Genomic DNA, 17,046 nt, shown 5'->3' with positions numbered 1-17,046 from the left:
CTTTTCAAATGTAGATGTCTGACTCCACCCTTCATGCATTCACATTTTCTTCCTCTATGTTGGGAGAAGAAGTTCAGCTGTATTTCATCATCCCCAAATCCAAAGAGAGTCATTTTGTCTTCAGCAAGCAGGGCAAACACCTGGAGAGCATGCGGCTGCCTCTGGTTTCAGACAAGGTGGGTGAGAGGTCTAGATGGTTGCCAGACACCCGGCACTAGATCAGGTTCTCCAAGCTGCTCATATCTGAGGGTTTTACTTTCCCTTTTTGGTCTTACTTTTTGGTTTTACTTTTCCTTTTCAGCAGAATTTGAATGCAGTCAAGAGCCCTATTTTCACTCCTTCCAGTGGTCGCCATGAGCATGGACTCCTAAACCTTTTCCACGCCATGGAGGGCATCAGCCACCTTCACCTTCTAGTGGTCAAAGAATATGAGATGCCGCTGTACCGCAAGTACTGGCCCAACCACATCATGCTGGTGCTTCCTGGCATGTTCAACAATGCAGGCGTGGGTAAGGGGCCCCCTGGGATGGGGAGAAGGGCTAAGCAAACTGAGCTCCATTCCCCTGCCATAAAACTTCCAAAGGTTTCTCTGCCTCTGGACGGTGTCCTGCTCTCCTGGCCAGAAGTCTTTTGACGCTTTGCATTTCTCTATGCCCCTTACTACCTTTTCTGTAGTTTTGCAGAAATTTTAACTTCCAAGGACTAGTAACTAAGGAAGTCACTGTAATATTGAGCACCCTGGGAAGGGTTTAAGATTCTTCCCAGGAACTTAGTCCTTTGAGGCCAGAATGTAACCCTGAAAAGAAAGATTATTTGAGGGGAGGTAGTGTTTCACCTGTTCTTAAGAGTCCCTGACTCACTGTCCTCCTAGGAGCACATACCAAGTGCTAGCAGACGGCAACCCGTCCAGGGAATTGGAAGAATCATTCCTGCTTGGAAGGAGTCTTTTCTGCTTTTCCCCAGGGAGTTTAGAAATAATGAATTAATTTCTCAAAGGGGCAATGGTTGCAGAATATAAAGCAGAGCTGTGGGGAGGTAATGGAGATACCAAAAACACTTCATTTTCCTTACATAGATGGGAAACCTCTCACTGAATGTGTTGTTTTGGAACCATACGATTCTGTACACTTCAGACACTGCAGTTCTCATTATTTCCATCAACTTCTATGGGTGTCTGAATATTTCATTGTGATTTATCTCCATTTCCCTAATGATTAGGAATGTTATCTTTTCATGTGCTTTTTGACTGTATGTCTTTAGAAAAATGCTCCGCAAAGTCTTTTGCCCATGAATCATTTTATTGTTGAGATCATAGGGATTCTTTACATATTGTGGATATTAACTCCTTATCAGATGTTATTACAGATATTACACCCATTCCATGTATAGCCTTTTCACTGTGTTGTGTTCTTTAATACATAAAAGTTCTTAAAGAAGTCCAGTTTTTCTGTTTTTGCCACAGATCACTGCCTAATTCAATATCATAAAGACTTCCCCTGTATTTTCTTCAAAATGTTTTACAGTTCTAGCTTTTATGTCTAGGTCTGTGATCCAGTTTAATTAATTCTTGTATATAGTGTAAAGGAAGTAAGTTCATTTCTTGGCATATAGATATCCAGTTCTGCCAACACCAACTGATGATGAAACGGTCCTTCCCTCATTTAATGGCTTTGACATCATTGTTGACAATCATTTAACTATATATGAGAGGGTTTGTTTCTGGGCTTTCTGTGTCTGTATGTCACTCCCACAGTTTTGACAAAAATGGTTTTATACAAGTTTTAAAATTAGTACAAAATTTCTAATTTTTTGAGACATATTTGTACATTTTTTATGGATTATGGTACTTCAATATGCATATAATGTATAATAAACCAAATCAGGGTAATAAGGACTTCAGTCTTTTCAAATGTTGATCCTTTTTATGTGATGGGGACATTTAGTGCTGTTTTCTTATCATTTTGAAATAAATCATAATTTGCTATAGCCAAATTAACCTTCTGTGCTATACAGAAAACCAGAACTAATCCCTCTTTTCCATGTGTTTGTGCTCTTCATTGGGCTTTTCCCCATCCCTTCCTCCTGGCTACACTTCCCAATCTCTAGCAAGCAAACTGCACTCCATTCTTCTAAGAGATCAGCTTTTTAGTTTTCATAAGAGTAAGAACATGGGTATTTCTCTTTCTGTGGCTTATTTCACCTCCCATAACACTCTCCAGTTCTTCCCATGTTTCTGCAAATGGCAACTTCGTTCTTTTTTATGGTGGAATAATCTTCCATTGTGTGTACATATACCACACTTACTTTATCCATTCGTCCACTGATGGGCATCTAGGTTGATTTTATATCTTAGCTGTGGTAAATAGTGCTATAATAAACATGGGAGTGCAGATATCTCTTTGATATGATTTCATACCAATATTGGGATTGCAGGATCATTTAGAAGTTTTTAGTTTTTAAAGGAATCTCTGTGCTGTTTTTCAAAATGGCCGTATGAGTTTACATTTCCCAAAAATAGTGTATAAGATTTCCTCATTCTCTGCATCCTGCGGCATCTTGTCTTTTTGATACCAGTCATTCCAACTGTAGTGAGGTTTACTTTTGTCTTCTGTACCTTTGGGATCCTATCTAAAAAAATCATCGCCTACACCAATGAAACCTGCCACTTTGGCTTGTAAAATTTTTGTTCTTACACCTAGGTTTTGAATCCATTTGAGATGACTTTTGTGCATTTACAGTGGTCTAGTTTCATTTTTCTACATATAGATATCCAGTTTTCCTGCCACAATTTATTTGAAAAGGTTGTCTTTAATAAACATTTGTAGCATCTTTGTCAAGAATCGGTGACTGTTAGGTGTGTGGAATTGTCTGTTGTCTTCTGTTCCATTGGTCTACGTATCTATTTTGATGCCAGTACCATTCTGCTTTTGTTACTATGGCTCTGAAAGTAATATAATCTGAAATGGGGTACTGTGGTATCTCCAGCATTACTTCTTTTGCTCAGAACTGCTTTATCTATTCTGGGCCTTTTGTTCTTCTATATGAATTTTAGGATTTTCCTCCTAGTTTTATGAAGAATGTCATTGGAATTTTGTTGGGGATTGCATTGAATCTGTGGATCCCTTTTAGTAATATGGCCATTTTAACAAAATGGATTTATTTTTGATTTTTTTTTTTAATAATTTTTTACTTTCTCCTTTTTTTCCCTTTCTCCTCACTTTTTCTTTTGTATCTTTCGTTTCCCCCATTTCTTTCCTTATTATTTTCATACCCTTTATGATTTAGTGTCTATTTTATTTCCTTTAATACCAAAATTTTCTGACTAGAGTATTTGTCTTCTTTTCTATTTTTAAATTAGTGGAGTTGGAGAGAACATTTCAATGCCTTATAAACCTTGTTAGTATATGGTCTGCTTGCAAATGTCTAGTGATTATCATCTCCTCTCAAAATGGTGTTGGGAACTGGTCATATCACTCTGAACCCATGGTGGGCTTTGATGCTGAGATACACCAGCAGCCCAGGGCACAAAGCAAAGAGAAAGCAGCTCACTAAAATACTTCTACAGTTGAAGAGGTATCAAACCCAGCAGATACACAAATCTCAACAAAGAAACACAGAAAACAAGGTAATAAGATCCTTCCAAAAGTTTTTAACTTCCCAGTAATTGAACCCAGAGATATTGAAGATGAAGTGCTGGACAAAGAATTTTAAAAGCTGATGATCAAAGCAGTCAATGAATTAAAAGAAGAATAAAGGGAAGAAAAAAAACAGGAAGTGAAAGAATACTTCGATACTCTGAAAAAGAACCAAATAGAAACCTTAGAAATAAAAAAAACAAAAACTAGTAATTCAAATGTAATCAAGTGTCACCATTAGACTAGATCAAGCAGAAGAAAGGATATCAAGGCTCAAAGATTCAGGATTCAAACTTCATACTCATAAATTCTGAGTCTCTCCCAAAAGGACAGAGTAAAAAATTAGAAAAAAAAAAAAATCAAGAATAAATCCAAATAAACATTTTAAAAACATAAAACTGGATATCAATATCAAATAATGGGGGGGCAGGTATCTGACCACAGTCAACTCAGAAGACAATACAGTGAAATAAAAAATGTTGAAAATATTAGAATTCCTCAGGCTTTGGCTCCTGTCCACCCAGGCTTCATCCCACCCAACTCTTGTACAAACTTAATAGGTGGTGACATGTTCTCTTTGTTGCTGAGAGGTAATGGCCCCTGGAGTGTCAGTTAACTCCTTCACGGGCACCCTGCAAGTCCCGGCAGCAGTGGCAAGCCTTGGTGGCTTTCAATTGCACAGCACTCATGCAATTTTTGGTATACAGTCAGATAATCATACCATGACCTTCAGACTGGTTATTTCTGGTGTGCAGAAATGTAACGGATTTGGATTGCTTATTGGTCTAACAGGGTTTTCTGTGGAATTTTAAGTATTTTCTTCATATATGTTTTCTGGGAGGTGGTTTTTATTCATCTCCAATTTGAATAACTTTTCTTTTTCTGGCCTAATTGTTCTGGCCAGGACTTCCATACTATGTTTAAATAAAAGTGGTAAAATTTTTAAGGATTTGCATTTAAATCTCAAAAAAGATTCCTTTTCATAATCTTAGGTTAAGTAGCATTTATCAAGAAATTTTCAGGAGAAAAGATCAGTCTGTTCTCATCATTGTTATGTATAAAACTAAGAAGTAAGCATTTTTCTTACAGCATTGGAATTCATTGAAAGATTGCATGGCATAAACAGGAACGAATAAAACCAACATCTTTTTTGATGTAAATGCCAATCTTTTGTTAAGTAACACTGTAAAAATTAGCTATGCGTATAAGGAAGTAGTAAACTGCTCTGGGGGGAAAAAAAAAACATAAGTGGTGAAAGTAGGCATCCTTGTTCCTGATCTTGGAGCAAAGATCTTTAGTCTTTCACTACAATGTTGTTACTAATGGGCTTTTTGTATATGGCTCTGTGTTTAGAATGCTAACTATTACACACATGCTCTTAGTAGGCTTTCCCAAATTCCAATTATTATCCAAACTGTCCTGGGTTCCTCCATCAGTTGAATAACGTTCTTTTGTTTTATTATCACATTTTCATTTTAAGGTGGCTTAAGTTTGGCTATTTCCTGATGATCACCATTTTAAATAATTGCTAATACTGAATACTTACTGTTTGCTAGACACTATCTTGTCATTGTTACCTGTTCCAGAAAGGGAAGCCAAGATTGAGTGGAATTAACTTGTTCAGTGTCACAGGCTAGAACATGGTGGAATCAAAGCAAGAGCTTGACTCTAATCTGTTTCTTTATTATACCATACTACCTCTTGCAAAAAGTACATCTAAGGGAAGGGTACAAAATTCCAGAGTCGTCTTCAGAGAGACGCTGCTGGCAACTCCCTAAAGGTATCTAAAGCAAAAGACTCATCAATGCAAGTAGCACTGCCATTAGTCACAGCCCTGGCTACTCCCTAGTGCAGGACATATGAGTGGATACTTCTAAGCCTAACATTCTATGAGGAACTAATTAAAAAGCATCCCAGGGAAACTGGATTCCTCAATACTCCTCAAAGTATAGTTCATGCATCTTCAAAGATTATCTCTGGTCTCTGATCCTTTACCAAATTTAAGCACATCTGCAGAGATGGGTCTTAGGAATCTACATTTGAAACTGACTTCCCTAATGACTCTTAAAGAGAACCACTGCTCTGAGCATTTGGGTGGCTCTGCCAGGTGCATGTGAAGAATGGGGAAGTGCTGGAGGGGCTTCAGTGAAGGGTGTGTATACATTGGTTATGCTGCCTTCCAGGTGCTGCTAGATTCCTCATTAAGGAGCTGTCATATCACAACCTAGAACTGGAGAGGAACCGCCTGGAGGAGCTGGGAGTTAAACGCCAGTGTGTCTGGCCTTTCATCGTTGTGATGGATGATTCGTGTGTCCTATGGAACATTCACAGTGTTCAGGAGCAGACCAGGTAGTGATTCTTCCAAGCAGTTCTAGGGGAGTACAACACAATGCTAACAAAGAAGATAATTTTTCTTGGCTGCAGTTACATATAGATTAAAAAACAGAGTTAGAGCTTTCCAGAGAGCAAGGTCAACACCCTCACGAGTACATTTTGAGATGACTTAAAGGATTTTTTTTATTTAGACATTCAGTATGCCATTAAATTCCTAGACTATTTCTGCATCACAGTGTTGGTCAACTATCAATCTGTTAAAAACTTATCATTTATCTAGAAACACTGCTGGCTTCTGTATCAGGAGAACTGCTTTTATAGTCCCAGCTATTTCTCAACGATGTGGGTGAAGAAGAAAAGTCATTGAATCTCTCAAGTCCTTCACCTGTAAAATTATGGCAGGGCCAAAATCAGTTGTTGTTGTTGTCCAAGAACACTGCTGCCCTCCTATGGGGCATTTGAGGATGTCATGATGTTAGGAGGCAGTCGTTGGGGGTTCATAAGGACCAGGGAATGCTAAACATTCTAAAATCCTACACAATAAATAACCCTATGAGTTCAGTGGTGTCCCCACTCAAAATATTGTGCCAGATGACCTCTACGTCCTTTCCAGCTCAAGAACTGTGATTTTTCAGTCCTTGTTTCCATTGTGGATGTGAAACCAATGAATTTTTCACATGTTCCTCTATTACCAGAGCATACTTTCATGCTTTTAACTTCTGGCTTTCTTTGGTAACTACTGTTCATTTACTTTCAAACATAGCTGGATTCCTTCCCGTCTTCATGTGATAAATCCTGGCCCCTAAAAGACAGGCTCTACAACTTCCTAGTGACAGGCAGTGTCAACACTGAGCTTAAACACTGTTCTCTATTCTAGGCTAATACAAAGCAAGTTAGCTCATTATGACCATTACAGTATTATTATTGCACAGCAGTGTTGGTCCTTCATAAATGGTCCTCTCTTCAGTAATAAATTTATTGACATTTTATATAAACTAACATTTTATAGCCAGTCCATGGAAGCAGGAGTGTCCAGTAAGAATGTGTCCTTGAAGAGTGTCTTGCAGCATATTGAAGCCACACCAAAAATCATCCACTACGCAATCCTGGGTATACAGAAATGGAGCAGCAAGCTGACTTCTCAGAGTCTCAAGGCCCCATTCTCTAGGTGCCATGTGCATGATTTCATTCTTCTCAACATAGACTTGACTCAGAATGTGCAGTATGACTTCAACAGGTAGGTCAGGCCTCATGGATGCAAGTACTCTTAGCATCTAATGATTGTTTATGCCCAGTTCCAGCCTCAGCAATGTTTTTATTCCTTCATCTGTCTTGGATTGTAAGCCCCTTCATCACCCTTTGAACTACCTAGATCCTTAGATGTTAGAGTGCAAAATACTTAGAAAACATACTTTAGCCATGTTATTATCCAACGAGAACTAAAATAGGCACAAAAACTGTTTGTAAGACTAAAATCCTTATCCTCAGAACTCACAAGAAAATTGCTTCCCAAAAATGTTAGTAAAACCCAGAGATCTGGATCCTATAAGGAAAAGGTAGCAGATGAGTATAAGGCAGGCTAGCCCTGGCCTTGCCTCCTGAATAAATTATGTCCATATTCCTGGAAAATCAGAGAAAGACAAAGAAAACTGCTAGGAACCATAAAGCCCCTCCCATGTCAACCCTTGACATTGTAGCCATTAGAATTTAACTACTGCTTCCACTTCCTTGTTTTCAATTTGGCAGATGCTTTGTCTTGTTTGAAGCCAGAGTATACAAAATATAAACTACTGCTTCTGCACAGGAATACCTAAAACCCTGTAGCATATTTAACAAAAATAATTTCATTTCCTCCTCCAATGGCTGTGATGCTCAAATTAGGAGTTTTCATGGGTCAGTGCTATGAGGACCAGCTCCATAAGGGCAAGGACAATTGTTTTGCGCTCTCCCTAACATCTGCCATAATTTCTCTGTGTATAGTTGGCATGGGTGACGATGTGACAAGCAAAGAAATCTACCTATCATTGTGATTATGATCTAGGTATTTCTGTGAAGATGTTGACTTTAACCTGAGAACAAACAGTAGTGGCCTGCTCATCTGTCGCTTTAATAACTTCAGCCTCATGAAGAAACATGTTCAGGTTGGCGGGCAAAGGGACTTTATCATTAAACCAAAGATCATGGTAAGATTTGCAAGCTTGATTCTGTTGAAAATAAACATAATTCTTTCTGATATATTTGTTATTAGATACTGGCATTAAGCACTTTCCACGTTAGTAGAAAGTAAAGTAAACCAAGGGAGTTCTTTCTTTTTAAAGTTTTTTTTAGGTTTTTTAGTTCTGAGTGGACACAATATCTTTATTTATTTTTATATGGTGCTGAGGATTGAACTCAGTGCCTCACACATGCCAGGCAAGTGCTCTACCACTGTTAGCTATGACCCCAGCCCCCAAGGGAGTTCTTGATGTTATCTAGGGATTCACCTAGAGCCAAAACAAAAGTTTTAACAATTTAATATAATTATTTTTCTTTAGATTTAAGAAAGTTTTCATCAAAGTTTTAGTTTCAAAATGGCAAACTTTACATTTTAGTATTCCTAGGTAATTAACATGAGAGAGAAATTTAAATCAAGATGCAAGTCTGATCCTTTCCCAGATTTATTTTTACATAGTAATACAGATCAAAATAAAAGAGTGAATTTAACGTAAAGAGTGAATTCCATGAGCCTACTTTTTTCTAAGAGATTTACTAATACCTGATCACTTACAGCATGTGAACTGTCCAGTGGATCTTAGAAACCTCTTGGCCTTTTTTGTGGGGCGGAGGGGGCAGTGGGATAGGATTCAAACCACATGCATCTAGCAGCATTAGAAATGGCTTTCTATTGAACTGTACAATGTACTTGTTAAATGTAGTACATTTCAAAAAAGCTTACTTACAACAAGCTTGCTCTTACTGTGTATAACTTATTTTAAATACTATTATACTATTTCCAAAAGAGGGAAAAATTCAGCACCAAAAATGACTGTCATAATATTTGAATTTAGCATGTCACTGTGCTATTGATAATGCAGTCATGCTCCATTATCTGCAATTTTAGTTACCCACGGTCAACCATGGCTTGAAAATATTAGTATGTCTTGATTGTCAAGAGAGCACATAACCTTTATTACAGTAAGTACACTACTGAACTGTCCCACTGCATTATTGCTGTTAACCTCTTTTTTTAAAAAAATATTTTTTTAGTTGTAGTTAGACACATTATCTTTATTTTTTATGTGGTACTGAGGATCGAACCTAGGACCTTGCACATGCTAGGCGAGTGCTCCATCGCTGAGCCACAACCCCAGCCCATTAATCTCTAATTTTTAAATTGAACTTTATCCCAGGTAATTATGTATAAAAGAAAACAGTGTACACAGAATTTGATACCATCTAGGATTTCAGGCATCGATTGAGGGCCTTGTAACATAACCCTCTTGAATATGGGGGAATAGTATCTGGAAATATTAGGATGCAATACAATGTGTCCTTGGACATTTCATCTAGTAACAGACACAACATTTCCTATGATTACCTTGGCTCTTGATTTCAGGTGTCGGAGAGTTTAGCTCCCATCTTGCCCCTTCAGTATGTCTGTGCACCCGACAGTGAACACACGTTACTGGCAGCCCCTGCGCAGTTTCTCCTGGAGAAGTTCCTTCAGCATGCTGCATATAAACTCTTCCCCAAAGCCATCCATAACTTTAAGAGTCCTGTGCTGGCCATTGACTGCTACCTTAACATTGGACAGGAGGTAAAGGTGGGGGTGGCTAGTACTGTGCTTACCTACATCCATTTCTTTCCCATTTAATTTGGTTTGAAAACTTAAATAGTGACAAAAGGAAGTCTATAACGTACTCTGCAAAGGCTCACATATGAGGTAATGGCAACTGTCCCTCCTCATCCCTATTTCACCTTTACAGAATGAGCCAGTGACCAATCATAGCTTAGCTCAGATGTCCTATAAGAATCCTACCTCAAAAAAATAAATAAATAAAATAAAAAAGAATCCTACCTACCTCAATGACATTGGGCAGAAGCAATTTCTAGCTCCCACCTGACTTGACATTTATTAGACACTATTATAATTACATGAATCCATTCCATAATACTGCAATGTTCAGAGAAAGTACCTTAAAAACCATTTGATATAATAATACTCTTGATGTTTTATCTATATAAATTATGTGTGTACCCCAGGTCTTCCAATTCCACTATCCCAGAGTCCAAAGCACTCAGTATTAGATAACCTCAATACTACTCTTCTACTAACAGCAACTAACATTTACTGAATGCTAAGTGGTTTACATTAATTTAACTCACAAATGCCTTATGAATCAGGTAACATTTTTCTCAATATAAATGAATCTACTCCACAATACTGTAATTTACATGAGTAACACTAAGGTGTAGCAAAATACATTTTCCCAGTGCCATACAGCCACTAAATAGAGAAGCCAGAATGTGAACGCAAGCTGACTGGCTCACACATTAGCCATTCCACAGTTCTACTCCCAACTACTTTATAACTTCACAAAAATCACAGGGAAGTATACATTCTGCATCTGCAAGCTTTATAGAGCTAAAATTTTTAATTCATGCAGTCTGCACCTCCTGGGGATTGAACCTAGATCCTTGTGCATGCTGGGCAAGTGCTCCACCATTGACATACAAAAGCCCTGCCCTCATGCTGTTTTAAAATCCTACCCAACTGAAAATTTTGTCTAGATGAAAAGCTAATTAATTAAAATTATTTTTATTCTCAAGTAACCTAAACATTCTCTTTCCTAAATATACTTTTTAAAAAATGAAAGATAGTCCTTTTTAAAATTTTATATTCTTTTTATGGAGTTTTTCTCCTAAAATGAAATTAATATTAAATCTCTGTCACAATAGTCCTTTATTATGAAAAATGGGAGACATTTTAAACAGGTTAAAACTCGGTATACTAAAAAGGAGATGAATAGCATAAATAACCACCACTCCTAACACTGAAAAAAATTCAGCTTCTTTGTCTTACTGAAAAAAAGAGGAAGGCACTAACTCATTCAACTAAAATGCAGGTGATTTGCTTGCTTTTGAAATCCCCATGCTATTTCTGCTTGTTGCTTTCAGGTGGCCATATGCTACATCAGCTCCAGACCCCATTCCAGCAATGTCAACTGTGAAGGGGTGTTTTTCAGTGGACTCCTTTTGTACCTCTGTGACTCTTTTGTAGGTGCTGATCTTCTTAAGAAATTTAAGTTTTTAAAAGGTAAATCAAATTAAGTATCTTGAATATGAATGTCACTGGTTCCCACTAGGAAAAAATTCAGGTTTTTTTTTTTTTCTTTCTTTAATGCATTTTAACACTGATTTTGGCCAATAATTTGGATACTTGGTTATCTGGTTATCTTGATTTTAAACCAGAGCCACTGGGGAAAAAAGATCATCAAATCATTGTTATTTATGACTAAATGCAGGTGAACAGAGTTGTGACAACATTAAATACAGTTTTGCCACTGTTAATTTTTGGAAGTAATTTAAGAATACATAATGCTCCTTAATTAAATAGTTAAACAACTTATGTTAATGAGTCTACCCATGTTTATAGTAATCTGAACATAACATTGCTTGGGTCAGACACCAGCTGCAATAAATGTGTATAACTGCATCCTCTGACATAAACCCTTAGTTATGATTCTGGTACAGAAACTAAAGATAATTTTAATAGGCAAATTTAACTCTACGATGCATACCTAAGAACAAACTGCAGGTTAAGCATCACAAATCCTGGCATGATGGCTTTTGAGGTCAGTGGAAAAAAAAGGTTCAGAAAACGGTGTGTGGCATAAGAATAAAGAAAACTCCACTTATTTGTGTACATATGTAGTTCTAAACTGGGAAGTTGGGATCTGACTTTCAGAAGACATTTGATATTGTCTGAAGATATTTTTTTTTCGTTGCCACACTGGGAAATGCTGCTGGCATATGGTGGGCAGAAGCCAGGGATGCTGCTTCACATTTTAAAAAGCACAGACTAGTCCCCCAAAACAAAGAATTATCCAGTCCAAAAGTGCTATGGTTGAGAAACCCTATTCTAGAGGACACACAAGACACACAGATAGCACTGGTTACTACAGTTCAGTGAATTCTCACTTTACAATCTCAACTTTTTAATTTGCAAATCTACTTAGAATAAAAACCTGAACAATCCTGATATGCTACTTACCTATAGATTTCGTTCTCAGAAGTTTTGGGAATACATCAAAGAGAAATAGTAAGGTTATTAGTTCAATCCAAGAGCCTAAGATACATTTCTGCCTTTTCCCTAAAGGTGCTACTCTGTGTGTCATCTGCCAAGATAGAAGCTCCTTACGCCAAACAATTGTCCGCTTAGAGCTAGAGGACGAGTGGCAATTCCGCCTCCGGGATGAGTTTCAAACTGCCAACAGCAACGATGACAAGCCTCTTTACTTTCTTACTGGACGTCATGTATGAGCTTTGGAAGAGACCAAAAATTGCAAAGGGATGCCTAGCTGGGGTGGGACAGAAACAATTATTGAGGGATTTTTTTTTTTCTTTAAAGTACAATCACTGTGGAGCAAAGTGCAACATATTTGTCTATTCTCCAAAGAACTCCCCAAATCTAACCAAGTCTTTGGGGCATCACTCTCCTTCAGTTCTAATTACAGGACCCTACATTCAGGCGAACTCCACTGTAGGCAATTATGCAATTACTTAAGATGTGGTCTGCCTGTGGGAGCCTGAGGAGGATAGACTTTGGAGAACAAACATGGAGTTTGCATTGGTTTTTTTCTACTATACTGCATTGGGGGAAAAACTGTCAGCATTAGCTTGCTTGAATGTGTTACATGAGATACACCATTGGTGTGGAAATAATTGAAGATTAACATTTGAGGCCTGAACCCTCAGTTTCTCTTCAGATCTGTACTTTGGTACAGTATTACTCAGGGGTCTGAAATGATAGAATGTAGAAGTTATTTGTATTTAAAAAAAGAAGTAGTTTTGTCTTTTTCTGTGCAGTGTTAGTTTAAGATTTATAATCTTTTATGTATTGAAACTTTTGGCAAAATTTCCACAGGAGTTAAGAGTTTACTATTTAAACTGAACAAACAAATCAGTAAATGCAGAGCAGGCATTGTGTACATTTATGAAGAGTCTCCTAGCTTAATTCCTTTGCTTTTCCCATTCTTTAAAAGTTTCCAGTCTTAAAGCACACCATGTCTAAGAGAATATGGAATAGTGATTAATCTCGTTTAAGAACCTGATTAAGCAGTTGGGCCAATTAAGCAGCTTTTAGGAGTTAACCTGTACCCACCCTGTTTTGATTGAAAATAAGCAGCTAGCACTAGGCAAACCTCAATGTCAAGCTGAGGCTCTGCTGTGGAGTAGAACCAGTCGTGCCCCCCGTTTCGCCCCCCAAACTCAAGCACAGCTTCCTTAAAAAAAAAACAAACAATATTAGCTGCCTTACACGGACAACACAGAAAGTGCTGGAATGGGAAATAGAGCCATGGAAAGAGAGAACTATTTTACTTAATTATACCACTGACATATTTGTGAGGAGTAAAAAAGATGCCAGGAGTTTTTGACTCAAAATCAGTACATGATGTCTGACCAATATAAACAGTAGGATTTCTCACCAAATATTTTAATGAAGAGCAGATTCTAGGAAATATTCTAGAATAGTCTATTTGAAGTTTATACTTATATTACTCCGGTTCTCATCATTAAACAATCTCTTTGAGATTTTTTGATTTGCCCACATGTATCACTTTATCCCCACTTAAAATGGCCTTTGTTACTTGAATCTGTCTAGTGACCTGAAACTACTGAGAGGGGCCTACGAAGCCTGCATTTACTTAGAACAAATAGTGTTTTATCTTGTGATAACAAGGAGTTTACAGCTAGTGGAAAGATGGAATGTATTAGATTGAAAATGGCTTGCAGATCTCTTGGTTTTAATATAGCTACTTTTAATGCTTTAAATGTATTTTGAAATGAACAATTCCTTTTAATCCCCTTTTTGTCCTTCAAAGAAGACCTGCCTTATTATATATGCTTTAAAAACTTAGTATAGCAGAATTTTTAGCAAAGAGGTACGTTCTAAAGCAACTTGGTGTAGATATGAATGTATTTCACTTTTTCCTGTTTTGTTGAAAGGGCCTGATGCAGATGATATCAAAAACCCCACTGTTTGTGCAATATTCCAATAACATTTACTATAGGGCAAATAAAATACTTGAAGTAGTTCTAATTTTACCTGGGGCAGATGGCCTCTCAGTGTTTGTTCTGGTTTTATGTATGATTTCATGGTCTCAAGGTTTTTTTAAGTTTCTTTAGATGCAGGTACTCCATGTTAGGGCTGCACTCTAAAAATTCAAATTATTATGAGTTCAGAACTACTACTCAACTCTGTGGAAGAGAAATGCCAGAATAAAGTCCAACACATCAACTCGATAGTGGAGAAATTTAAGTTGACCTGCCTAATTTTTCTTTCTTTTTTTTTTTTTTTGAAAGCCTCTTAAATCACTTTATCACTCTTAATTCTTTAGAGAATGTTAGGTCATCTCTAAGGAGAAAATTGCACAAGCACAGGACACCATGATTTGTTAGTGTATGTGTTCAGTTTATGCTTTTCCACCCCTTAAAACACTAGTGTGGAGTGAATGGATTCACTAGGCCCACACAATAACTCACCTACACACCTGCTAAAAACTATGGCATGTATGTATGACACTTCACACAGGTTAATACTAAATGTAAACTAAATATTAGAATTGTAGTTGTCAATTTGGTTTGGCTGTAATTTATGCAAATGCTTTTTGTGACTTTTAGAAAAAGGGGTACCTGTGTTACATTATTACTGTAAAGTTTTAACCAAAATTTGGTGAATTTCACTAGTCAGTCTACCTCACGTTTTGTTGATGATTCAAGTTGTCGTAAGTTGTGTCTACAATATGTTCTTGTCCTTTCATTTAATTTGGTGAATGTATTAAAATTCTCTCCCACTCCCCACCCCCCAAAATAGTTTGTTTTCTTTAAACTAATTTTCTATTATGTTAAAAAAAAACAGAATGTGCTCTCAGACTCTGACAACATCCAAAAAAGCTTGGAAATACCAATATTATAGGATGGATGGCTCAAAGATTCTTCTATTCTGGCACAATAGTCCAAGAAAGTAGTAAATATTTGTTGAATGAAAATCTGTAGCTCAAATACATACACACACCTAAAGTATCTATAGACCCATTTGTAGAGTTGCATATAATTATATATGACAGACCTAGAAATTATTAAAGAATTAGAAATATTCACACTACCTCCCCCATCTTTTATAGATGGCAACTACACTCAGTTTGGTGTCCTACTCAGAAACACAGTGTTGGGTTTACTAGAACTGTGTAGTATGATACAAGGTATATACTGTTAACTTCCAATTTATTTCTAAACTGCCTAATTTTATCAACTCTTGAACCCATTATACTCTCTTCTAGGTTAAAGGCCCCTTGTCATTTACCTCAGGAGAGACAATAAATATTTCTAAGCCTGATAGCAGACTGACAGGAAACAAACTACCAGTTTTCCTTCTACAGCATATTCCCAAGCAGCCACCCTGAAAAGACTAAACACACCCAAGGCCAAATCTTCACATTCAACTACCTAGATAGACCTGGACTAACATCCTGGGAACAAACATTTCTCAGGCTTCTCTTCACACATGAAAACTTATCCCCGCTTAAGCTTCCTCTGACTCTAGGAGAATACTGCTATAACTGAAGCCCTGGCCTCACTGGAAAAGTCATCACCAAAGATGATTTCAGGAACAGTTAGTAAGGTCAAAGAAAAAGCCTTTCACATAATAAATTCACTATACTCTTAACTAGCAAGTTCTAAACTAAAGCATCTACTCCAGGGCCTATGACAACAGATGGAACAAGTTCTAAGAAAGAAAAGGCAACCAGTAAGTCATTCTCTGACCACTTCATTCCATAAGTAGCTCATGTATTTTATTTTTACTAGGAGGGTGGTAGGGGTGAAGGACTGCCTTAAAACAGAATTCTTCCCTTTTTCTGTTAGAAGGCTCAAGGGTCATGAGAAAGAGACAGTTCTGTAGTCACTACCCTAGGAATCAACTCAGTAAATCTTAACCCTAGGTGAAGTGTGGGTGGTCAGGAATATGGCTATATTTCCATCCAAAGGGATAAGACTCCCTTGCTGAGCAACTCCAAGTAAGTAAGAACAATTAAAATACCATTACAATGGGGCTGGGGATGTGGCTCAAGCGGTAGCGTGCTCGCCTGGCATGCGTGCGGCCCGGGTTCGATCCTCAGCACCACATACAAACAAAGATGTTGTGTCTGCCGAAAACTAAAAAATAAATATTAAAATTCTCTCTTTAAAAAAAAAAATACCATTACAAGTCTGTTGTACTCATTGTCTGTACAGTAGTCATATATTAAGATACACCAAATTCACTCTTACATATTATGAACTGGTAAAATACTTTTTATAATTCTTACTAGAGAAAATAATCATTGTATGTGTACACAGATATGGACATAATTCATCAAATCTCATGGCTGCTATGTCTGTATGTGAGATACTTTTGTAAAGCACCAACAACTATTGGAGGGCAGCTAACAAAAAAATTTATGGGCACCTTTATATAATCAGTGATTACAAAATCACTCTTTCCTGAAGTTTGACTGTAGTTATTGGTCTATACTCACTGTGGCCACTCCTTCCTCCACCATCCCATAGACATTGCTCATTCTAATGTCACTTGGACTATCTTCAGTCTTCATTTGTGGTATGGCAGTGTTGTCCATTCTCTGATTTCTGAAACTCTTCTCTAAACCACACTCTTCTAGCTGTTACTTTGCTCTTGTCTTCTCAGGTACTCTTCTTTGAGATAAATAATGGTGTTCCTCATAGACGTCTTCCTCCTTCTCCTTTACAAACCCCTGAATGATCTCTTCTAAACCTTCAAACACACCAGGAGTGGTGGCAGAAACCTGTATGGGAGGCT

At 37.3% G+C, this 17,046-nt stretch overlaps 2 protein-coding genes across 7 annotated transcripts in view; one reads left to right on the top strand and one right to left on the bottom strand.

Moving 5' to 3' along the window:
- The window catches only part of Greb1l (GREB1 like retinoic acid receptor coactivator), a 254,326-nt gene extending 237,964 nt beyond the window's left edge, over window positions 1–16,362 (top strand). For 2 of the 6 annotated variants that reach the window (XM_027942911.2, XM_071602865.1), the window contains 8 exons: window positions 15–176; window positions 305–509; window positions 5,819–5,984; window positions 6,979–7,206; window positions 8,011–8,152; window positions 9,565–9,765; window positions 11,127–11,265; window positions 12,328–16,361. In XM_027942911.2, coding sequence (XP_027798712.2) covers window positions 15–176; window positions 305–509; window positions 5,819–5,984; window positions 6,979–7,206; window positions 8,011–8,152; window positions 9,565–9,765; window positions 11,127–11,265; window positions 12,328–12,491 — 1,407 coding nt within the window. In that variant the 3' untranslated portion in view covers window positions 12,492–16,361. Of the gene's footprint in view, window positions 1–14; window positions 177–301; window positions 510–5,818; window positions 5,985–6,978; window positions 7,207–8,010; window positions 8,153–9,564; window positions 9,766–11,126; window positions 11,266–12,327 lie in introns of all 6 variants that reach the window. The other 4 variants (XM_071602866.1, XM_071602864.1, XM_071602867.1 and 1 more) reach the window with 3 other exon arrangements.
- The window catches only part of Esco1 (establishment of sister chromatid cohesion N-acetyltransferase 1), a 94,878-nt gene that overhangs the window by 1,601 nt on the left and 76,231 nt on the right, over window positions 1–17,046 (bottom strand). The gene's annotated exons all lie outside the window — the stretch shown is intronic.

Source organism: Marmota flaviventris, chromosome 16 (assembly GCF_047511675.1).
Source record: "Marmota flaviventris isolate mMarFla1 chromosome 16, mMarFla1.hap1, whole genome shotgun sequence".
Classification (NCBI taxonomy): Eukaryota; Metazoa; Chordata; class Mammalia; order Rodentia; family Sciuridae; genus Marmota; species Marmota flaviventris.
This window is presented reverse-complemented; position numbering and strand designations above follow the sequence as displayed.